Source organism: Prionailurus bengalensis, chromosome E4 (assembly GCF_016509475.1).
Source record: "Prionailurus bengalensis isolate Pbe53 chromosome E4, Fcat_Pben_1.1_paternal_pri, whole genome shotgun sequence".
NCBI lineage: Eukaryota > Metazoa > Chordata > Mammalia > Carnivora > Felidae > Prionailurus > Prionailurus bengalensis.
The window spans coordinates 6,435,655-6,461,345 of record NC_057360.1 but is presented as its reverse complement, the minus strand read 5'-3'; the positions used below and the strand labels follow the sequence as shown (position 1 = coordinate 6,461,345).

The window sequence follows — 25,691 nt, the reverse complement described above, 5'->3', positions numbered from 1 at the left end:
ACTTTGTAGATATAGAATTACTACTCGTACTGCTTTTTTTTTTTTTTTCTTTTAAGAGAGAGAGGGCTCAGGCTGGGGAGAGGGGCAAAGCGGGGGGAGGGGGGGGGAGAGAAAGATAGAGACAGAGAGAGTCCTAAGTAGGCTCCACACTCAGTGCAGAGCCTCACGTAGGGCTCGATCCCACAACCCTGGGATCAGGATCTGAGCCGAAATCAAGAGTCAGATTTTCAACCAACTGAACCAACCAGGCACCCCTACCCCCACTGCTTACTCCTTTTTGCTTGCATAGGTGAAATGAGGCATTTCAGCAACATAAGCATGGTGCTATAATTCAGAGGGGTTTTTAAATTTAAATTCAAGTTAGTTAACATGTAGTGTAGTATTGGTTTCAGGAGTAGAATTTAGTGATTGATCATTTACATGTAACACCCAGTCCTCATCCCAGCAAGTGCCCTCGTTAATGCCCGTCACCCGTTTGTTCTATCCTGCCGCCTACCTCCCCTCCAGCAACCCTCAGTTTGTTCTCTGTATTTAACAGTTTCTTATGGTTGGGCGCCTGGGTGACTCAGTCAGTTAAGTGTCCGACTCTTGGTTTCAGCTCAGGTCATGAACTCGTGGTTTGTGGGATCGAGTCCCATGTCAGGCCCATGCTGACAGCACAGAGCCTGCTTGGGATTCTCTCTCTCCCTCTCTCTCTGCTTGGGATTCTCTCTCTCCCTCTCTCTCTGCCCCTCCCCAACTCATGCTCTCTCTCTCTCTCTCTCTCTCTCTCTCTCAAAATAAATAAACTTAAAAAAAAAAGATTCTTATGGTTTGCCTCCCTCTCTTGTTTTATCTTATTTTACCTTCCCTTCCCTTAGGTTCATCTGTTGTGTTTCTTAAATCCACTGATGAGTGACATCATGTGATATTTGTCTTTGTCTGACTTATCTCTCTTAGCATAATACACTCTAGATCCATCCACATTGTTGCAAATAGCAAGATTTCATTCTTTTTGATTGCAGAGTAATATTCCATTGTATATATACACAACATCTTCTTTATCTATTCATGAGGGCTTTTGGACTCTCAATAATTTGGCTGTTGTTGATAGTGCTGCTATAAATGTTGGGTTGCATGTGCCCCTTCAAATCAGCATTTTTGTATTCATTGGATAGATATGTAGTAGTGTAATTGCTGGGTCGTAGGATAGTTCTAGTTTTAATTTTTTGAGGCAACTCTGCACTGTTTTCCAGAGTGGCTGCACCAGTTTGCATTCCCACCAGCAGTGCAAAAGAGATTCTTTCTCCGCATCCTTGCCAACATCTGTTGTTGCCTGAGTTGTTAATGTTAGCCATTCTGACAGGTGTCAGGTGGTCGCTCATTGTGGTTTTGACCTGTATTTCCCTGATGATGAATGATGTTGAGCATCTTTTCATGTGTCTGTTAGCCATCTAGATGTCTTCTTTGGAGAGGTATCTATTCATGTCTTTTTCCCATTTCTTCACTGGATTATTATTAGTTTTTTTGGGGGGGGTGTTGAGTTTGATAAGTTCTTTATAGATTTTGGATACCAACCCTTTATCTGATATGTCATTTACAAATATATTGTCCCATTTCACAGGCTGTCTTTTAGTTTTGTTGATTGTTTCCTTTGCTCTATAGAACCTTTCTGTCTTGATGAGGTCCTAATAGTTCATTTTTTTTTGTTTGTTTGTTTCCCTTGCCTCTGGAGATGTGTCTAGTAAGAAGTTGCTGCAGCTGAAGTCAGAGAAGTAGCTGCCTGTTTTCTCCTCTAGGACTTCAATGGCTTCCTGTCTTACATTTAGGTCTTTCATCCATTTTGAGTTTATTTTTGCATATCGTATAAGAAAGTAGTCTAGGTTTCATCTGCATGTAACTCTCCAGTTTTCCCATTTGCTGATGAAACTGTCTTTTTTCCATTGGATACTCTTTCCTGCTTTGCCAAAGATTAGGTGGCCATACATCTGTGGGTCCATTTCTGGGTTCTCTATTCTGTTCCATTGACCTAAGTGTCTGTTTTTGTGCCAGTACCATACTTTCTTGATGATTACAGCTTTGTAGTACATCTTGAAGTCTGGAATTAGTTTTCATTTTCAGGATTGCTTTGGCTATTTGGGGTCTTTTCTGGTTCCATACAAATTTTAGAATTGTGTTCTAGCTCTGTGAAGAATGCTGATGTTATTTTGATATGGATTGCATTGAATGTGTAGAATGCTTTGGGTAATACAGACATTTTTGTTCTCCTAATCCATAAGCATGGAATGTTTTTCCATTTCTTTGTGTCTTCTTCAATTTCTTTAAGAAACGTTCCATAGTTTTCAGCATTCAGATATTCACTTCTTTGGTTACGTTTATTCCTAAGTATCTAATAGGTTTTGGTGCAATTGTAAATGAGATCAATTCCTTGATTTCTCTTTCTGCTGCTTCATTATTGGTATATAGAAATGCAACAGATTTCTCAAAGTTGATTTTATATCCTGAGACTGTGCTGAATTCATATGTCAGTTCTAGTAGATTTTTGGTGGAGTTTTTCAGGTTTTCCATGTAGAGTATCATCTGTAAAGTGAAAGTGTGATTACTTCCTTGCCAGTCTGTATGCCTTTTATTTTCTGTTGTTGTTATCTGATTGCTGAGGCTAGGGCTTCCAGTATTATGTTGAAAAACAGTGGTGAGAGTGGACATCCCTGTCTTATTCCTGACCTTAGGGGGAAGGCTCTCAGTTTTTCCCCATTGAAGATGATATTAGCTATAGGTATTTTGTATATGCACTTTATGATGTTGAGGTATGCTCCTTCTCTCCCTACTTTCTTGAGGGTTTTTATCAAGAAAGGATGCTGTATTTTGTCAAATGCTTTTTCTGCATGTATTGAGAGGATCATGTGGTTCTTATCCTTTCTTTTATTATTTAGTTTTTAAAATGTTTGTTTATATATTTTTGAAAGAGAGTGAGCAAGTGCATAAACAGGGAAGAGGCAGAGAGAGAGAGAGAGAGGCAGACACAGAATCTGTAGCAGGCTCAAGGCTCGAAGCTGTCAGCACAGAGCCCAACACGAGGCTTGAACCCACAAACTGTGAGATCATGACCTGAGCCTAAGTCAGACACTTAACAGACTGAGCCACCCAGGTGCCCCTTTATCCTTTCTTTTATTAATGTGGTATATCACATTGATTGACTTGTGGGTATTGAACAGTCCTGCAGTCCAGGAATAAATCCCACTTGATCATGGTGAATAATTCTTTTAATGTATTGTTGGATTCAATTTGCTTGTATCTGGTTGAGAATTTTTCATCCATGTTCATCAGGGAAATTGGTCTGTCATTCTCCTTTTTAGTGGGGTTGTCTTTTTTGGAATCAAGGTAATGCTGGTCTCATAGAGTGAATTTGGTTCTTTCCATTTCTGTTTTTTGGAACAGTTTCAAAAGAATAGGTATTAATTCTTCCTTAAATGTTTGGTAGAATTCCCCTGGGAAGTCATCAGGCCCTGGATTCTTGTTTGTTGGGAGGTTTTGATTACTGATTCAGTTTCTTTACTGGTTATGTGTCTGTTCAAATTTTCTATTTCTTCCTTGTTTCAATTTTGGTAGTTTATATATTTCTGGGAATTTTTCTATTTCTTCTAGATTGACAATTTGTTGGTATATAATTGCTCATAATATTCTCTTATGACTGTTTGTATTTCTGCAGTGTTGGTTGTGATCTCTCTCATTTGTGATTTTATTTATTTCAGTCTTTTCCTTTCTCTTTTTGATAAGTCTGGCTAGGGGGTATTTAATTTTGTTAATTCTTTCAAAGAACCAACTCCTAGTTTCGTTGATCTGTCCTATGGTTTTTTTTGATTTCGATATCATTGATTTCTTTTCTAATCTTTATTATTTCCCTTCTTCTGCTGTTTTTGGGTTTATTTGCTGGTTTTTTGTTTTCCAGCTCCTTTAGGTATAAGATTAGGTTCTGTATTTGAGACATTTCTTCCTTCTTTAGGTAGTCCTGGATTACTATATACTTTCCTCTTATGACTGCCTTTGCTGCATCCCAAAAGGTTTGAACTGTAGTGTTCATTTTCATTGGCTTCCATGTACTTTTTAATTTTCTCTTTAATTTCTTGGTTAACCCATTCATTCTTTAGTAAGATGTTCTTTAATCTCCAAGTATTCATGGTCTCTCCACATTTTTTCTTGTGGTTAAAATTTCATAGCGTTGTGGTCTGAAAATATGCTTGGTATGATCTCGATCTTTTTGTACTTGCTGAGGCCTGATTTGCGTCCCAGTATGTGATCTATTCTGGAGAATGTTCCATGTGCACTTGAGAAGAATATGAGTTCTGCTTTAGGATGTTCTGAATATTTCTGTAAGTACATCTGGTCCAGTGTGTCATTCAACGCCATTGTTTCCTTGTTGATTTTTTTGCTTAGATGATCTGTCCATTGTTGTAAGTGGGGTGTTAAAAGGCCCTAGTATCATTGTATTATTATCAATGAGTTTCTTTATGTTTATGAGGAATTGATTTATATATTTGGGTCCTCTCAAGTTGGGGGCATACATATTTACAATTATTAGATCTTCTTGGTAGAGAGACCCCTTAATTATTATTATATAATACCCTTCTTCACCTTTTGTTATAGTCTTTGTTTTAAAATTTAGTTTGTCTGATAATAAGTATGGCTACTCTGGCTTTCTTTTGATGTCCATTAACATGAGATGGTTCTCACTCCCCTCAATTTCAATCTGCGGTTGTTTTTAGGTCTAAAATGAGTCTTTTGTGGGGATCATGTAGATGAGTCTTGTGTTTTATTTTTAATCCATTTTGATACACTGTGTCTTTTAATTGGAACATTTAGTCTATTTATACTCAGAGTGATTTTTGAAAGATATGAATTCAGCGCCATCATGTTACCTGTAGAGTTGGTGTTTCTAGTGATGTTTTCTGATCCTTTGTAGTCTTTGTGGATTTGGTCTTCTTTTTTTTTTTCTTCTCCACTCAAAGAGTTCCCCTTAAAGTTTCTTGCAGGGCTGGTTTAGTGGTCATGAACTCCTTCAGTTTTTGTTTGTCTGGGAAACTCTTTATCTCTCCTTCCATTCTGAATGACATCCTTGTTGGATAAAGAATTCTTGGCTGCATATTTTTCCCATTCAGCTTGATGAATACATCCTGCCACTCCTTTCTGGCCTGCCAAGTTTCTGTGGACAAATCTTCTGTAAACCTGATCTGTCTTCCCTTGAAGGTTAAGGACTTATTTTTCCCTTGCTGCTTTCATGATTCTTTCTTGACCGTGTATTTTGTGAGTTTTACTATGATATGTTGGTTGGCTTTTTAAAAATTTCATGGGAGTTCTTTGTGCTTCCTGGATTTTGGTGTCTTTATCCTTCCCAGATAGCAAAGTTTTCAGCTATAATTTGTTCATATAAACCTTCTTTCCCTTCTTCTCTCTTTTCATCTTCTGGGACTCCTATGATACAAATGTAATTCCTCTTTAATACGTAGCTGAGTTTTCTAAGTCTTGTATTGTGATATTTTGTCTTTGTTTCCCTCTTTTTTTCAGCTTCATTATTTTCCATAATTATCTTCTATATCATTGATTCACTGCTCTGCTTCATCCATCCTCACCATCATGGCATCATTCAAAATTCCATCTCAGTATAGCATTTTTAATCTTGGCCTGACTAGGTTTTAGATCTTTTATTCCTACAAAAAGGGATTTTCTGGTGTGCTCTATGCTTTTTTCAACCCCAGCTAGCATTCTTATAATTGTGGTTTTAAATTCTAGTTCAGACATATTACTTATATCTGTGTTGATTAAATCCCTAGCCATCATTTAACCTGTTCCTTCTGTTGGGGTGAATTCCTCCATCTTGTCATTTTGGAGGAAGAGAAAAAAAAATTTTAATTAAACAATTAAAACAAAACAAAAAAATCAAATAAAGGAAGCTATAATCTAGGTATGTTTCGTGTGCTTCCTGAGAAAAGTTTGATAGAAAAGAGAAAACAGAGAAAAGGAAAAAAAGTAAAAGAAAAAGAAATTAAAAATAAAAAATTAAATAATAAAATAGAATAGAATAAAATAAAATAAAAAATAAAATAGAATACAAATTTTTCTCTTGAGGTGCCTGGGTAGCTCAGTCAGATAAGCATCCGACTTTGGCTCAGGTCATGATTTCACCATTTGTGAGTTCGAGTCCTGTGTTGGGCTCTGTACTGACAACTCAGAGCCTGGATCCTGCTTCAGATTCTGTGTCTCCATCTCTCTCTGCCCTTCCCCTGTTCGTGCTCTGTCTTTCTCTCTCTCAAAAATAAACATTAAAAAAAAATTTTAAATGGTTCTTTCTGTATCTAAGAAAGAAAAAAAACCCCCAAACTCCACAACATAATCAAAAACATAAGCAGAGAAAATGAACAAGCAAATAAGAAACAACCCAAATAGAGGTAGATCCAGTTTCCCCTAGAACTGAAACTTTGCAGTACACTGTGATCTTTAGACTAAGTGGATGGAAAGGGTTTTTTCTGGTCTTCTGCGGGAGGGGCCTACTGCTGTTTCTCAGGCCAACTTGCCCTAGTGGAGATGTGCCTGGAGAGTGCAGGTGGGTAGGGATTGTAACAGCTCCATTCTCCATTTTATGGTACTGCTTAGCTCACTGGGGTTGATCACTGCAGTTCAGCTGGGGGTGAAAATGGCTTCACCCCACTGTCTAGTCTCTATAGTGAGAATTTTGCACCTTCACAGTTGTGTGATCAATCACTCCTCTTTCGTCTCAGGCTTCCATCCTCTCCCCACCTTTACTCTCCTATCCAAGCTGCTCTCTTGCCAGGTGGCACCTCCCTCCAGAATTTTATCTCAGACGGGGCTGCGTTTCAAAACCCTACACTTCAGAGACCCACGTGGCTCAGACCCATGCTGATCCTCTGGGGGAGGGTCTTGCTGAACAATTGCCAGGTATTGATTGTCCCAAAAAACATTCGCAGGAGACCACACAGCAGCAGAGGCTCAAAGTTTATGGTAAATCCCAACACATAGCTATCGCCAGGGTTTGTTGCCCTTAGCTAGTGTCTTTGTTCTGATATCAGTAAACATGGCAGCTCTCTGGGGCCTGCTGAGACTTTTGCCTGTGGAGAGGCCATATTGCCTCTACCAAATGCACTCCAAGTAGTGGAACCCTCTCTCCCTGTGTGGCACATGGACCCCTTAGACCACACTACCCGCTCCTGGGGGATTCACCCTGCTTCCTCACCAGAGCACTACTAGGCACTGAGCTCTGAAACTTCAGATTCTGCACTCTGCTGTGTGTGGGTTTTTTTTTTTTTTATGTTTATTTATTTTTGAGATATAGTGTGAGCAGAGGAAGGGCAGAGAGAGAGAGAGAGAGAGAGAGAGAGAGAGAGAGAGAGAGACAGAATCCAAAGCAGGCTTCAGGCTCTGAGCTGTCAGCACAGAGTCCATCACAAGGTTCAAACCCTCAGACTGTGAGATCTTAATCTGAGCCGAAGTCGGATGCTTAACCGACTGAGCCACCCAGGCACCTCTGTACTCCACTATTTATAGAAAACTGTTGGTGTTGAAACCCTCTCCTTTTTCCCTGTTAGTGGTTTTGGGAAACAAATTTCTTCTTGTCCAGTTCCCTATGAGTGTTTTCACTCTCTCTCTCTGTCTGTCTCTCCCTTTAGCTACTTTCAGGGGAAATGCTTTTCTTGCATGATTCCAACACACTGCACTGTCTCCCCCTTCTCTCTCTGTCCTCTATCTGTGAAAATGGCTCCCTAATCTCTGTGGTGCCACGGCTTTTCTCTCTCCCAGTTCACCTCTCTACACCATATACCTGCCTAGATCTCTCGCTCAAATTATGCAGATTGTCATGTTCATCCTCAGTTTAATTTCCTAGGTGTCCAAAATGGTTTGGTGTTGATCTAGCAGTTTTTCTGGGATGAGACAAGCTCAAGATCCCCATACTATGCTGCCATCTTAACTCTTTTTATTCAGAATTTTAACGTAAAATGAAACTTTTTAGAATATCTTAAATATAAACACACCAAGAGAGATTATCTTTTTTTTCTGAATGCTTTTTACTGAATCTATTACCATATTAACAGTAGATCTTGCCAAAGCTATTGGAAGATTTGAGTATAGATTTTCAGTATTCTTAATACTTTCTTTTGAAAAATAATTAAAATAGATAATAATGATTGACATAGCAGGCACTATATCCAGCACTTTGTTTACATTAAATTATTTCAGGCTTGTAGTAGGCAAAGAAGGCAGGTGTTATATCTATTTTCAGATGAGTAAATTAAGGTATATAGCAGTTAAGTAAATAAAGCAACTCTACGAATGTCACACACACACACAGCTAGAAAATGGCAAAGTGAGGACTCAAATATCAGACTGACTCCCTAGATCCATCTACCTAGTCTAATGTCCTACTGTAGAACTTCCTGCATAGGTTAAGAATAGCTTGTCAATATTGAACCAAACCATCTTTGTTTGCCATTGCATAGAAGATTCTCCCCAGAAGAGAAGAACGTCCTCTTTATTGTTCCTTAATTTTAGCCTTGGACTTGGATGGTAGCCTACATGACTTTTAGATTTTAGTCTATTTTATGACCTAGTAGTTGAAGGAACAAACAGTTTATTTTTTAAAAACTAAAACTGTTCAAGGGATATTTCATTTCTATCTTTATTTTTCATCGTTTTTTTCCTATGAAATTTCTTTTCATGGAGAGCTTTTCTCAAGAGTTCCAAAAATTATAATAATATTAAAATATGCTATTTATTAGAAATTTTGGCATGTACAAAGCATAAGAGACTCTTAAAAACTGAGAACAAACTGAGGGTTGATGGGGGTGGGAGGAAGGGGAGGGTGGGTGATGGGTATTGAGGAGGGTACCTTTTGGGATGAGCACTGGGTGTTGTATGGAAACCAGTTTGACAATAAATTTCATATATTAAAAAAGAAAAAAAAGAAATTTTGGCATGTATACTCATTAAAAGATCTAGGAGATTTTTTTTTAAAGCAGAACATTTCTGAGCCATTTCTTTTTCTGTCTATTTCATTCTCCCCACTACCACCCCTCCCCTCAATTAAGAAATCAAAGGTTTTCAGTGATCTTCAAGGATGTAAATGCTAACTAAATTTTTAAAACTTTGGTCAAATGCCATTCAGGTTTTTAAATGTTATCTGTGAAAGGACAAAGTGTCAATTAGACTAGCACTGCTTTCCAAAGAATGACAGTATTTTATACCATAAGCCAGCAATCTGTGGTCTATGTGCTTTCTCCAATTTCTCCACAGGAAATTAGATAGTTCTCTAATGCAGCTTTGAATGCACTCAGTCAAATATTGAAAGATTTGTCCTTACCTACCAAATCAAATTCAAACTTCTTATACCATACTTCCCAGACCCTTATTTGCCTCTGACGCTTGACATTTTGAACATCCATTGTTTTGGATTGCTTCAATCTCTAGTCATTTCAGATAGCCTGAATCTCTCGGAGGCACCATACTTATTCACACTTCTGTGATTTTCCCCATGATGTTTTTTTCCTGGCATGCTCTTCCTATCTAGCTCTCTCTTTCTCACCCAAGATATCATGCCAGTGTCAACACCTCCAGAAAACCTTCCTTGAATCTCTGGTTGTTCTTAGTGTCCCTCGTCTGTTTTGGCATAGTCCCCCATGCACACCTCTGGCTTAGCACATACCATATTAAACTGAAATTATCTGCTTAGGGTTTTTGCCTTGAGGATAAGATTGGTCTGGCTCATTTTTACCCTCCAAGCTCCTTAGCACACTGCCTGAACATAGGAGGTATCATACACAGGTGTTTGCATTAAACTGAACTTCCAGAAGAATGTGGAGGAGGCTCTCGGAATACTATCTCTTTCTAGCATGATACGACACCGCAGTATAGTTCTGGGTTTCGGACCTGTCCTCTCTTGTGAGTGCTTCTTTGGCCCTTAGCAAGAGTTCCGTAATTATTCGTTAAGTTACATTTGTATTTCCGTCCTTGTGGTACATATAAATTACCCAGATCTTTGGGCTGCATATTTCCTTGAATGTTGAGAGGGTAACAGAGGTGGCAAACACAGGGGCAGCAACAAATTCAGTCTGTAGGCATGTTTTGTTTGACGAGCTATGAACCAGTGTTTAACAATGTTTTAGCTGAAAAGCCAGATACCCGGTTTAATCTCTTAAAAACTCAAAAGATTGTTTTTGTAACTCAACTTCGCATTCACACATGGCAGCAATTGCCTGGAACTGAGTAGCGGCTGCATGTTTTAGACGGTTTGCAATGGTCCCTACCAATTCTTGGTGAGTCCCTGGCATACAGGCTGCATGTCAGTTCTGTTTATCTGCATGCATTGTTTTTTTGTTGTTGTTGAAGATAAATATTTTTCTGGAAGGGCAGGAGAGCATCGTCGTTCAGGGTGTGGACGAGGGAATTAGATTGCCCAGGGTTCAGATCCCAGCTCTGCCACTTATTAGCCACTTCTACCTTTGTGACTCTTACACGTTACTCAGTGTCACTCAATTTCCTTTTCTATAAATTGGAGATAACAATAAACTCACCTCCTAGGGTGGTTGTAGTGATTAAATGAGTTGATATACAGTGAATCACATAAACCGAGTCTGGCACATAGTAAACACCGTAGGTATTAGCACTATTATTAGTCATGGCTTTAGGAAATGTGGAAAATGAAAACAAGAGAGGGCCCTGTGTTTTAAGTATATACGTCTCCAGGGGCGCCTGGTTGGCTCAGTCAGTTAAGTGCCTGAATTTGGCTCAGGTCATGGGCTCACGGTTCCTGAATTTGAGCCCCACATCCGGCTGTCTGCTGTTAGCACAGATCCTGCTTCGGATCCTCTGGCCCCCTCCCTTCCCATCCCCCCACCCCCCCACACACACACACATACTTTCTCTCTCAAAAATAAATAAATGTAAAAAAGAGAAAGTATGTCTTCAGAGAAATAAGAGAGAAGTTCATTTGTCGAAGCACTGGCATCCAGCCCTCCTTGCTCATTTATGTTATTGCCTGCGCCTGTAGGAATTTGACCTTGTACCACCTGTGCAGTATGACCGTCATGGGCCCACACTTCAAATTCATTCTTGATTTGCAGTTTAGAAGCATATGCTTTTTTACCCCTTTCATCACAGATGAGAATCAGTATTCCATTTGTAAAGCATGCATGTTGATTTAAAGTTAAAATGCCAATTGTAATTACTGGTACATTTTATTTTAGGGAAACATGCAGAATTCTTGGATTACAACAGGTGAAGATTCTGGGGTGGGTGAAGCTGCCAAGAGAGGATTCTCCCATGGCAATGCGGATATTGTCGTAGGTGCATCTGCTGGGGAAGCTGAAAAATGGAAAGTAGAACTGGTGAGAATTTGAGTGCTTTTCTCTTTTGTACTATATTGTGGTAAATATGTATAACATAAGCTTAACACTTTAACCATTTTAAAATTTACCATTTAACAATTTAAGTGTACAACTCATTTGCATTAAATACAATGACAATGTTGTACAGCCATAAACACTATCCATTTCAAGAATTTTTATCATCCCAAACAAAAACTGTTGGGACACCTGGGGTGGCTCAGTCGGTTAAACATCTGACACTTGGTTTCCGCTCAGGTCATGATCTCGTGGTTTCGTGAATTCGAGTCCTAAGTTGGGCTCTGTGCTGGCATTGAGGAATCTGTTTGGGATCCTCTCTCTCTCTCTCTCTCTCTCTCTCTCTCTCTCTCTCTCTGTCCCGCCCTGACTCATGCTTTCTCTGTCTCTCTCAGAATAAATAAAAAATAAAAAACAAAAAATCAAAAAACTATGTACCCATTAAATAAAACTTCCATTCTCCTCTCTCCTAACCCCTGGCAACCTCTTCTACTTTCTGTCTTTATGAATTTTCCTAGTCTAGGTACCTGACATATGCAGAATCAAACAATATTGGTTCTTTTGTGTCTGTCATGTTTCATCGAGCATGTTTTCAGGGTTCATCGGCGGTGTATCATGTAGCAGAATTTCCTTTTTCAGGGTGAGTCACATTCCATTTATGTCTATACCACACTTTGTTTATCCATTCATTTGTTGATTAAAGTTTAGTTTGTTACCACCTTTTGGCTCTTGTGAATGAAGCTGAACATCAGTACACAAGTATCTGTTTTTGCCCCGACTTTCATTTCCCTTGGGTATGTAACCAGAAATGGAATTGTTGGATCCTATGGTAATTCTTCACTCTTTTTTCTTTCTGCTCCTCAGACTCCATCATTTCGTCTGTCCTGTCTTCAAGTTTTCTGATTCTTTGTTCTGCTGCTCACATGTGCCCTTCCATACCTTTAGTGAATTTTTCATTTTGGTTATCGTACCTTCCAGCTCTGGGATTTTTGTTTGGTTCCTTTTATACTTTGTTTTCTTACTTTTTTAAAGGTTTTATTTTCATTCCAGTTAGTCAGCACGAAATGTTATATTAGTTTCAGGTGTACAGTGTCTTCCTTACTTTTTGTAGTTCTTTGGACATTGGCCATGTTTCCTTTTAGCTCTTTGGGCATATTTAAGATTTTTGTTTTAAATTATTTTTCTAGTAGGTCTGGTGCCTGTAGATTTTTTTAAGGGTGGTTTCTGTAGATTTATTTGTTTGTTTATTATTGATTTATTCTATGCCTCTGAGTAGGTCATATTTTCCTGCTTCTTTGTATGCTTTTGATTTTTTTTTTTTTTTTTTGGTGGTTGAAAACTGGACATTGGAATGAACTATTATACTGTGATAACTCTGGAAATCCAATCCCCCATTTTCCCCAGTGGTTTTCTGCTTCTTTTATTGTTGAAGGTTGTATTGTCCTTTTGTTCCGAGACTCTTCCAATTTATTTTTGTAGACTGTTCCTTGTTGTGTGTGATCGCTGAACTCTGTTTCGTTAGCTCATGTTCCACTAATGTTTGATAGATTTCCATGAATGCCAGGAGCTAAAACAAGCAAGCCAACAACCACCAAAACCACACACGCCTAGAAAGCCTAGAAAGAAGAGCCACTTCTGCCAGTCTTTGTGGATTGGTTCTGTGCTGGGGCATTCCTTCCTTCAGCGTGTAGCTGGGCTTGCTCTCAGCCTAGAGATCAGCTGGAGTGAAAGCTTAAGGTCTTCTCAGGCCCGAGCGTGTATCTTCCCGGGGAAGGCTTTCTAAATCCCCTCATATACGTAGCTGGTTTTGAATGTCCTCACTTCCCAGAGTCTCAAATAATTTTATTTTCAGATCAAATGATACTTTCAAATCTTTTGATGTTGTAACAGGCCTTTCTTTTTCCTATTGCTTGAAATCTTATTTGCATTAAATTTGATGTGCAGAATTGATCAATGATGATGAAAATGTAAAAATGACACTGTAAAGGGAGGACTCCAGGGGAGATAGGATGGATTATATAGTCTAGCTCTCGTTATCATCTCTAGGTATTATTGTTAGAGTATTCTGAGGGCTCATATGGCTCTAAACTCCCTCTCCTTTCTCAGCCCCTAACCCAAGCTTTATGCTACTATTTTGGAAAGAGTTCTTTTTTTTTTTTTTTTAAACAAAATGAAAGATTACATAAATTGTATTTTCTTCCCAGCTGAATAATCTATGATAACTATTTAATGCCCACAGGATAAAGACCCATCTCCCAAGCTGTCCACAGTTTGGTTCAAGCTACCTTTCTGGACTCATTTCTGTCAGTCTCCCAAACATTACTGTAGACATACAGACCCCTCACTACTTACTACGTCATAAACTTATTACCCACTTCCATTTATTTTTTTTTTAATTTTTTTTTTTTAATATTTATTTAGTTTTGGGGGAGAGAGAGAAAGAGAGAGAGCATGACGGGGGAGGGGGAGAGAGAGAGGGAGACACAGAATCTGAAGCAGGCTCCAGGCTCCGAGCTGTCAGCACAGAGCCCGGCACAGAGTTGTGAGATCATGACCTGAGCTGAAGTCAGACACTTAACTGACTGAGCCACCCAGGTGCCCCTACCCACTTCCATTTCTGTTTGCATCACTGGCTGTGGTTTATGCAGATATCCTGACCTAAACTTTCCTTCTTAACTTCTGCCCACCGAAATACTTCCTGCCTACAAGGCTGTGTTCAGATGCCCCCTCCCGTTCTGCCTTCCTTGATTACACACTCCCACTCTTCCTTCTCCCACGTTAGAATTAGTTTCTCTCTTGGGGCACCTAGGTGGCTCAGTCGGTTGTGTGTCTCACTCGATTTCAGCTCAGGTCATGATGTCACGGTTCATGGGATCAAGCCCCATTGTTGATCTCTGTGCTGACAGTGCGGAGCCTGCTTGGAATTCTCTGTCTCCTTCTCTTTCCGTCCCTCCCCCGCTCATGCACGTGAGCACTTGCACTCTCTCTCTCTCTCAAAATAAATGAATAAACTTAAAAAAAAGAATTAATGTCTCTCTTACATCTCCTCTTAGTGTTGTGTTTACAATTGCTATAAATTCGTTGGTTATCCAGTCTGTGGCAAACTGCAGTCCCCACGTCTGTGTGCCCTGTGTCCTGATCCTCCTCGCTGTTTCCAAGGGTTTTGCTCTTGTGCTGGTCTCCTCTTGCTCTTGTATCTTTCCTCCCTCTTTACTGGGTTTTTCTCAGCAGAACATGTGCTCTACTAGCTCCCATCTTGAAGCAAGTACAAAATATACTCTCTGGACCCTGTGCTCCCTTCGAACTATCACTCAACGATTGCTCCCCTACATACCAACACCTTCCCAAACAGTTGTCCACATTCATGTCACCACGTCTCCCCTCCCACTGTCTCTTTAACATGCGTCGGTTGAGCCGATACCTCACGTTGGCCTCAACTTGTTCTTTGCAAGGTCATCAATGACCTGCACCAATCAGTCCTCCTCTTCCTCAACCTTGTGGCAGCATTCTAATTATGATACGGATAATGCTCATGTCATCCCCCTTTACTTGTCTAATGGCCCAATTTAACATACGCTCAGAAAAATGCACAAAACCGGGGCGTCTGGGTGGCTCAGTTGGTTAAACATCTGACTCTCGATTTTGGCTCAGGTCACAATCTCACGGTTTGTGGGACTGAGCCCCGTGTCGGGCTATGTGCTCGCAGCTTGGGATTCTCTCTCTCTGTCTCTCTCTCTGTCTCTCTCTCTCTGTCTCTCTGCTCCTCCCCTTCTTGCACACTCTCTCTCTCTCTCTTTCAAAATAAATAGATAAAAATTTTAACAGTGCACAAAACAAAAATGTGCAGCTTCATGATTTTGTTCTAATGAGCCCCCTCTCTCTCTGTGCCCCCTCCTAGTCACTGCCCCGTCATTCCCTTAGAGCTAATCACTATCTTGACTTTTATGAAAATTGCCGAAGCAAGATCTCTGGACACTCTAGTTGATGTCTACCTGATTTTTTAAACACTGTAAAAATTGGGTCACACAGTATATAATTTTTTGTGTCTGACTTGTTTTGTTTGACATTATGTTTGTTAGATTCATACACATTGTTGCATGTGGCAGACATTTGTTCATTTTCAGGGTGGGTCTACTGTGTAAATACACTACAATTCATTTATCCATTCCTCAGTTGATGGGTTTTTGTGTTGTTTCCAGTTTGGGGCTATTGTAAATGTTGCTGCTATGAACTAACTCTTTCTTTCTTTCTTTCTTTCTTTCTTTCTTTCTTTCTTTCTTTCCTTTCTTTCCTTTTTTTCCTTATTTCTATCTATCTATACATCCATCCATCTATTTTATTTTATTTATTTAAAAAAAAATTTTTTTTTTTAATTTTTTTTTTTTTTTAACATTTTTTATTTATTTTTGGGACAGAGAGAGACAGAGCATGAACGGGGGAGGGGCAGAGAGAGAGGGAGACACAGAATCGGAAACAGGCTCCAGGCTCCGAGCCATCAGCCCAGAGCCTGACGCGGGGCTCGAACTCACGGACCGCGAGATCGTGACCTGGCTGAAGTCGGACGCTTAACCGACTGCGCCACCCAGGCGCCCCCAAAAAAAAAATTTTTTTTAACATTTATTTATTTTTGAGACAGAGAGAGACAGAGCATGAATGGGGGAGGGTCAGAGAGAGAAGGAGACACAGAATCCAAAACAGGCTCCAGGCTCTGAGCTGTTAGCACCAAGCCCGATGCGGGGCTTGAACTCACGGACCGCGAGATAATGACCTGAGCCGAAGTCGGACGCTCAACTGACTGAGCCACCCAGGCGCCCCTCCATCTATCTATTTTAGAGAGAGGGAGAGTGAGAGAGAGAGTATGAGCAGAGGAGGGACAGAGGGGGAGAGAAAGAGAATCTTACTTATTTAAAATTTTTTATTAGAGAGAGCATGTGCAAGCAAGAGAGGGCCAGGAGAGAGAGAGAGAGAGAGAGAGAGAGAGAGAGAGAGAGAGAGAGAGAATCTTAAGCAGGCTCCACACTCATCACAGAGCTGGAGGCAGGGCTCGACCCCACAATCATGGTGTCATGACTTGAGCCAAAATCAAAAGTCAGATGTTCAACCGGCTGAGCCACTCAAGGCATCCCTGAACATTCTTTAAGATTGGTCTATTGGCGTACATGGCACACATTTATGTCAGGTGTATATCTTGGAGTGGAATTATTGGTCTTAGGGGTATATAGCTGTTCAAACTGAGTGGTTAAGTTGAGCTTTGGGGTGGTTTTTACCAGTTTACACTTCTACAGCAGCATAGGAGTGATGCCTTTGCTCCATATCCCCCCAACACGTTGTATTGTCAGTTTTTCTGGTGGGCTTGTAGTGCTATGTCCTTGTGGTTTTCATCTGCATTTCCCTGATTATGCATGAGATTGAATACTTTTCACGTACTTATTGGTGTGCTCCTCTTGTGAGGTGCATGTTCAATACCTACTCATTATTTTGAGTTATCTGACATTGTTTTTTTGAACTTCTTTATGTATTCTGGATACAAGCCCTTTGTTGGTTCTATCTGTTGTAAATATATTTTCCCACTCTGTGGCTTGCCTTATAATTGTCTTGATAGTTTTATTTCTTTCTCTTGCTTTCTATTTTTTTCATTCCTTCCTTCATGACTAAAATTTCTTAATTTTAATGTCATCCCCTTTATTGCTTAGTGCTTTCTGTGTCCTATTTAAAAGAATGAAATCTTTTCATTTGTAACTATGTGGCTGGAACTAGAGTGTATTATGCTAAGCGAAATTAGAGAAAGACAAATACCATATGACTTCACTCATATGAGGAGTGTAAGACACAAAACAGGTGGACACAAGGGAAGGGAAGGAAAAATAATATAAAAACAGGGAGGAAAACAAAACATAAGAGACTCTTAAATATGCAGAGCAAACTGAGGGTTACTGGAGGGGTTGTGGGAGGGGGGGTGGGCTAAATGGGTAAGGGGCATTAAGGGATCTACTCCTGAAATCCTTGTTGCACTATATGCTAACTAACTTGGATGTAAATTTAAAAATAAAAATAAAAAATAAGGTGAGTTTCTTATAGACAATTAAAAAAAAAAAAAATGTATCCCTGCCCCAGATCATGAAGAACTTCTCTTAGATTTTCTTCTGGAAATTTTATAGTCTTGCTTTTAACGTTTAAATCTCAATCTACCTGCAATTTAGTTTTGTTTTTGATGTAGTGTGTAGGGGATCACCTTTTGCTCTTTTCCCATATAGTTGTCTACACACAAACACACACACACACACACACACACACACATTAACCACTTGTTGAAAAGACAGTCCTTTGTCTGAATCTTTGTCATAAATCAGGTGTACATAGATGTCTGGGCTCTGTTTTTTATTTCCTTGTTCTTTGTGCTACAACCATCCTCTCCTCTCTTGATTGTTACAGCTCTCTATCTGTTAGGGTAGGTATATCTACCTATTAGACTACTTACCACATCTTCCAACGTTGTACTTTGTCCCCAAAAATGTCTTACTTCTGGCCTTTTGTACTTCCAAATACCTTTTAGAATTAATTTGTCAAAGTCCAAAAAGCCATTATGAGGTTTTGATTGAGATTGTCTATTCAAAAAAATTTTTTAATGTTTATTTATCTTTGAGAGAGAGACAGACAGAGTACAAGCTGGGGGTAGGTAAAGAGAGAGGGAGACACAGAATCCAAAGTGGGCTCCAGGCTCTGAGCTGGCAGCACAGAGCCCGACATGGGGTTTGAACTCAGGAATGGCAAGGTCATGACCTGAGCTGAAGTCAGATGCTTAACCGACTGAGCCACCCAGGCATCCCTTGATTGAGATTGTCTTTAAGCTATAAGTCACTTGGGAGAAAAGATATCTTTATGATATTATATCATCTAATCCATTAAACTTATGTATTACTCTATTTATATAGGACATCTTTAATTTTTGTCAATAACCTTTTACAGTTTTTTTTCTTTTTTAAAAAGTTATTTTATTTTATTTATTTTGAGAGAGACAGAGAGTGCAAGTGGGGGAGGGGCAGAGAGAGAGAAAGAGAGAGAGATTGAGAATCCCAAACAGGCTCCCCACTGTCAGCATGGCGCTCGATGGTTTTGAACTCACAAAACTATGAGATCATGACCTGAGCCAAAACCAAGAGTTGGACACTTAACTGACTGAGCCACCCAGGCTCCCCACCCCCCAGGATCATTTTTAATGTATTTTTCTCCCCAGTTATCTATTCAGTTATAAAATTCTGTCAATTTCAGTTTTATATAGCTCCATACTAAATTCTTTCTTTTCTCTTCTTACTGTGTGATTACTCTTGTTTGTGTGTATATCTCTTCCTGATGTAATTGTAATGCACTTCTTCATTGGTCTTTGTTTTCCCACACTTCAGAGTGACTTAAGAATCAAATCTGACAGAGTTTTCAGTGTCCACCCAATGCCTCTACTACATGGAGACTACACGAGTTGTCTGGGTAAAGGTCTTGCGTATTTATTCTCCTCGTGGCACATTCTCACCTGTTCCACCCATCTCTGTCCATTCTTCCACCTCGCATTTTATTTGTAGGGATACAGATCTGCTTACCACCCAAATATTCAGCATGTTTTCTCTCTGTGCCTTTTGCTCTGTTGGAAATTAATCCTTTAAGTGTTAGCACTTCCTCCATGAAGTCTTCTCTACCCCTCTTAAGCTGAATTACAAGTTCCCACCTCTGTGATATCAGTTTACCTTCTATATGCCTCACTGGAGTGAATTATGTATAATTGAAATTGTCCATGTGTTTTTCTTTTTCTTGTTTTTAATTTATATTTTTTAGAGAGAGAGTATGAGCATGCATGAGTGGGGGAAGGGCAGAGGGAGAGAGAGAAAGAAAGAAAAGAAAGAAAGAAAAGAAAAGAAGGAATGAAGAAAGGAAGAATCTTAAGCAGGCTCCATGCTCAGCACGGACCCTGACACGGGGCTCGATCTCCTGATCCTGGGATCATTACCTGAGCCAAAATCAAAAGTCAGATGCTCAACCTACGGAGCCACCCGGGCACCCCCATCCATGTGTTTTCTATTCTGTACTAGATGATTAGCTCCTTAAGGTTAAAGGCGTCTTCTTCTTAGATACCCCCAAAAATGTTTGCTGAATGAGAGAATAGTGGGACACCACAGACCCTTGTAGCCAGGATATTAGTTTGGTCTGTCATTTATTGTGATTCATAACTTTGCTTTTATCATTCATCCAACACACATTTATTGTATGTCTATATGCAGCAGTCACAGTGGGGGATTCTAGTAAGATCTGATCCTTGCCCTCACAGACCTTACAGGTTATAATCGGTTTTTTCCAGAGTCACCCTTTTGTTTATTTATTTATTCATTCTCAGTCACACTATTAAAAGTATGACCTGATGAATGCATTTTTGAAAGAAAAAAAAATTGGGGGGGGGTGGCAGTGATACCCATTTTATGACTCGATAGTTCTTTGCAGGTATATAGTCAATAAAATACAAAATTTGGGGTGGACTAGGGAAAATGTTTTTTAATTTTTTTAAATTTTCCTCCTGGGTAAAAGGAAAAAAATTGAGTTTAATATGAATAATGAAACCTTGTTTGTAAAGCACGGGACATAGAGAAAATGTACATTTTTGTTTTTTAAAGGAGAGGCTGAAACTTACTTATGAAGAAAAGACTGAAGTCCTAGAATCTCAATTGAAATTTTTAAGGTAAAGTATCATTGTCCATTTAAAATAATCATAGCAAAAGCATAATGATCTTTCAAATATATTTGAATGTTTGCTGACCTGCCAGTCTTACTCAATATAAGAATTACTTGATGACATTTTATGTGTACATAAGAAATATCCTCAGGTTATTAAAGGATAAGGGGGCATAAAATTGTGAAGGCCTTTTCCAAATCACATGTCAAAGAACTATGAGCTAAATTACAAATTTTATGCCTTCATCGGTTATGAAATATTTGTGTTTTCTTATACAAATAAGAAACTCTAGCTGCTCTGATAGAAACCATGCTTTTAAAATAAAATACTGAAAATAAAGCATTCTTCTAGTTTTAAAATTACATGAAAGTATTTTTTCTCTATAGGTGTTTGTATCTAATTTTTAAAATTGTAACAATAATAGTTTGAGTATTTTTCTATACGTGATGAATATGAGAACGTATCCACCACCTTCTCCATGGGGGATACATTCCAAGACCCCCAGTGGATGCCTGAAACTGATCAGTACTGAACTCTGTACATATTGTTTTTTTTCTGTACATACATACCTGTGATAAAGTTTAATTTAGTAAGAGATTAGGCACAGTAAGAGATTAACAGCAATAACTCATAATAAAATAGAACAGCCATAACAGTATACCGTAATAACAGTTAAGCGAATGTGGTCTTTCAAAATATCTTATTGTCCTTCTTGTGATGATGTGAGATCTAAAATGCCTGTGTGATGCAATGAAGGGGGTGAAGGATGTAGGTGTTGTGAAGCAGCCTAGGCTACTACCAACCTTCTGATGATCTGTCCGGAGGGTCATCTGCTCTGGACCTCGGTTGACAGTGGGAAACTAAGCTGTGGAAAGTGAAACTGTGGATAAGAGAGAGACTGCTTTTTTTTTTTTTTTTTTTTTTTTTTAATTTATTTTTGAGAGGCAGAGAGAGACAGAATGTGAGTCAGGGAGGGGCAGAGAGAGAGGGAGACACAGAATCCGAAGCAGGCTCCAGGCTCTGAGCTGTCAGCACGGAGCCCGATGCGGGGCTTGAACTCACGGACCTCGAGATCTTGACCTGAGCTGAAGTCAGACACTTAACCATCTGAGCCACCCAGGTGCCCTGAGACTTCTTTATATATAATAAGTTTTCATGTAATTTTTTACATGTTTTTTTAAAAAATCCCAATAAAACTTATATATGATAGATTAACCATCAGTGATTTATTATGTGTTATGTGTAGAAAAAGTAACAGGAATTGATTTTTTTGTGCATTGCAGCTTATTTTAAATAGCAGTAATGAAATATATTTTAATCAAAATTTAAAATGCTTTTTATAATTTTAATAAGTCTAATTTTAAATAAAATTTAAGATTTTCAGGCCATGTATTGTTTGGAAATGTAAGTAGAGTGATACTAAGAACCAGAGCTCCTGGCTTTTAAGCACACTATCATTCATTTATTTTAATACGCTTTTATGTGTATTAAACCTTTAAACCTTATCCTGATCTCTATGTATATACCTATTTCTATAGATATTTTTGTTTCATGAAGAAACCTAATATTTTTTAAATGGCCTAATTTTTGCATTCTTGCTTTTTATCTTGCTTTATTATATTTTGATGTCTAGTGTATTGAGTCTTCAGTTTTAAAAAAATTCTTAACATTTATTTATTTATTTTGAGAGAGAGAGAGAACATGAGCAGGGGAATGGCAGAGAGAGAGGGGGACAGAGGATCTGAAGCAGGCTCTGTGCTGAGAGCAGAGAGCCCAATGTGGGGCTTGAACCCAAGAACTGCGAGATGATGTCCTGAGCTGAAGTCAAGACACATAACTGACTGAGCCACCCAGGCACCCCAAGTCTCCAGTGTTTAAACTAATATATTTCTAGGTTACTATACTATGGAAATGTGACTTCTGTTGTTTCATTCAGAAGTCAAATATGCCATAGTTAATTACATTAAAATACTACTTTGTAATGACTTTATTCCCTGCATCTTTGTTTTTTTTTTTTTTTTTGTCTTTTCCTTTAGTGTAACTTAAGAGTACTTAAAGAGGCATTTTCTTTCAGAAAGAGATAAAACCACCACTCTCAGAAACTCTACCTTTTTGGTACCTATTTCTTTTTCTTTTTTGGCATTTCAAGTAATCAAATCTACCTGAGTGTTTTGAATCTGAAACTGACAGAAAGAGTAATGCAGACCCTTTGACTTTGGAATGTGCTTCCAAAGTTATTTTTATAAAGCCTTTTGAAAGTCAGACTTTTTCTACATGGAACTTAAACAGAAAACTAAGTGTGTTGGAAAGAGTATCTTGGGCATGGGACAAAATCAGCTTCTCCTCCCCCCCCCCCCCATCCAGAGATGAGGTAGCGTGTGACAGCCAGGTGTCTTATTGGCTTCCCCTCTGTGACAGCAAGTAAAGGTAGCTACAGCTCCCTGAATTTAATAGAAACTGACAACAGAGAGTTGACACAGACAGAGATCACGTGCCTGCTTTCAGGAGTCCAAGTACTTAAGGGCTATTTTCTCCTTTGTAGGCTAGGAAGTGGGGTTTTTTTTGTTTTGTTTTGTTTTGTGTTTTTTTTTGTTTTGTTTTTTATACAGTGGGAAAGTCAGTTCTCCAAGTTGATTTTGCCAAAGCTTTATGAGAAGGGGTGGGGGTAGGAATACAACCCATACATTTTATTCTTAAGACAGTCAGCTTGGAGCAAAACCTTTTCCAGGAACTATCTCATATATTAAAACAAACAAAGTAACCACACACACACACACACACAGACACATTTCCTCTGTCCTTTCTTTATCGGGCTGCATATTTCCAGTTAATAGCTTATACTTACAAGTCTTATGACTGGTAAATTCTATATAACTTCTTTCTGAAAGACGAGAGGAGCCCACTTTCTTTTGAAATAGCTCTTTATAGAACTTTGTGGTTAGATAATTGTTTTCAAGTTCTTTTTTTTTCCTCCTAAGGAAGAAGGGGCAATAATAAATTACTCATGGACAAAATCCATGAGCTTTATGTAATCTTTTGAGGTACTCTACAAATTCCAAGGGTTAACACTTGGAATAGGGTATTTCTCTCAATACAAGGATGTTTTGTTATATTGCCTTGACTCTTTATTAATAAAGAGAAACTGTTGAGGATTTGTATTTGTAGTTTTACTTTTGGTTTGTGGGTAATATAATGCCATGGAGATGGGATCCTTTGAAATGAGAGCTAGTATCAAGAGGTAGACTAATCTGTGTTAAAATCTTACAAGAACTTTGCTTAATTATTTAATATAGTCAAGCCTCATTTTATCCGAAGTGTCAATTAGGATAATCACGCTTACGTTCAGGGTTGTGGTAAGAATTAATGCGTTATATACAGAGCACCTCATAAGGTAAACACCCATCAGCAATAGTAGGAGTTACCACTGTGATGTTCTAGGTGAAAGTAATGTTCCTGGTCATTTTGCTAGAACTTTCTCTCCCTTCTTTTCAGGAAAGACTTAGCTGAATATCAGAAAAATTGTGAAGATCTTAAGGAGCGACTGAAGCATAAAGAGTCTCTCCTCGCTGCGAATACTTCTAACTGGGTTGGTGGCCTGTGTTTGAAATGTGCTCAGCACGAAGCTGTTCTTTCCCAAACCCATAATAATGTTCACGTGCAGACCATTGAAAGACTGACTAAGTAAGTGTGCTTCTCCACATGGAGAATTGCATCTTTAAAGGAGTGCTGTGTCCCTTTATCCCCGTGCTGTCTCATATGCGATTGACCCTGAGCTTCGAGTGAAATGGACTGGAAACGGTCCCTTCATTAGAGCTTTCTGGAAGACAGAATAGCTGGGTTCTGCCAGGGTTGTGCGATCAGGTCATTTCGGACGAGTGGTCTTACCTCTCTAGGCTTCAGCCTCATCTCGAAGTGAGAGAATGGACGTAAGGAATCTTTACGATTCCCTGCATGTCTCTGAGTCTATAACTGCAAATCCAGCACTATTCTTAACAAAACTGAGTTTGTGAGGCTCTCTTTTGATGTTGTCAAGTCCTGGACTTCCGTGCTGTAGTGTAGGTAGAGTGAGTTCTTATCACGTCTTTGTCTCGTGCCTGCAGTGAAGAGTATTACCAGTTCATTGGAGGAAGGACTCCCTATGTCCCAGTATCAATATTTGAAGATCAACTAAGGACAAGTTACAAATGACCTTTCATGTAGTCCATCTAGGCTGAAATATGACAGTTCTCTGTGCATATCCTTTTTGTCCTATTTTCACTATTCCAGGGAGGTGTTTTCCTGTGGAAAAGTTATCCTGCGCAGTTGAGAATTTTTATCTACGATACTGTCCAGTGGTGTTGGTTCTTATTCCCTGTGCTCAAGGTCACCCCTGTCTGTTTGGACTCACTTAAATAGCTCAAACAGCACCACCTCTGAGAAGTGTTCTCTGGCCAACCTCATCCCACCTGGTCTTCAATTGATTTAGGCTCCTGTCTTCCATGATTTTATAATATGTTGGAGGCAGCACGTGTGATCTGTTTTTGTCTGTACGCCTGGCGTCTAGCAGAGGACCTGGCCTGTGGTAGACGCTCCATGAGTGTTTGCTGCTCGCAGGACCAGGCATTTTGGCCTTTACTGCTCAACAGTCAGAGATCCTACTGTTGGAACTGGCGTGGAGAATGGAAAGACTTGTTCATTAAAGTCAGACCAGTTTTACTCTATGTTTTGACCTTTGGACAAATTACTTCTCTGCATCTGGTTTGGGGGTTTTACGGGGACGCTTAGCCTTGGGGCCAGAGCACTAGCTTTTGAGTCAGACTGGCTGCTGAGACTAACACTCTATTCTACCACTGACTACCTGTGTAACCTCACAAAAATTACTTAACCTCTCATGCCTCAATTTCCCCATTTTTAAAATGGAGGTAAAAGTACCTAATAGGGTTATTTTGAGGTTACATTAAAAGAATACCATACACTGCTTAAGACAGTTCCTACCAGTGATGTGAATAATTCAGAAAACAACAAAAACACACCAAAAAAGTCCAGTTTTTTTATTATTTGGCAGGCCAGATAATAAATGCTCCATAGATATTAAAACTCCTCTGTACCTCTCCTGTTCCAAAAGAATCAAAATGCCATGGTTTCCACACGTGATTAACCTGTTGGTTTTTGTATAAAAACTCAATTTCTCCAGTATGGACTGACTGGTAGGTTTTACGATCTCAGCTGATGGTTCTGCTTTTTGTTATGTTATACTATTAAATATATTGTTAAGTTATTCTTATAGATTTCACATAACTATGAAATTTATTAAATATATATTAAATATATTTTCAGATACAACTACCATGTGGTACACATTTATATATGTCAAGGACTCTGCCAGGCTGTTTAAAAACATAATCTTTTTTAATCTTAGTAAAGCATTCGTGAGGTAAATATTATTAGCTCCATTTTGTGGCTAGGGAAACTGAGACTCACATAAGTTAAAATTTTTCCTGTTTACTTTTGAAAAAAAGAGACTTGTTTCACAAAAACAAATTCAAGATGGTTTAAAGACCCAGATCTAATTCAGACTATAAAAATATTAAAAGAAAATGTAGAAAATTATTTTC

General features: G+C 39.0%; 1 protein-coding gene across 4 annotated transcripts in view; it reads left to right on the top strand.

The window, feature by feature from the left end:
• The window catches only part of SDCCAG8 (SHH signaling and ciliogenesis regulator SDCCAG8), a 246,594-nt gene that overhangs the window by 29,817 nt on the left and 191,086 nt on the right, over positions 1-25,691 (top strand). For all 4 annotated transcript variants that reach the window (XM_043568299.1, XM_043568296.1, XM_043568298.1 and 1 more), the window contains exons 6-8: positions 11,229-11,369; positions 20,039-20,103; positions 23,590-23,778. In XM_043568299.1, coding sequence (XP_043424234.1) covers positions 11,229-11,369; positions 20,039-20,103; positions 23,590-23,778 — 395 coding nt within the window. The remainder of the gene's footprint in view (positions 1-11,228; positions 11,370-20,038; positions 20,104-23,589; positions 23,779-25,691) is intronic.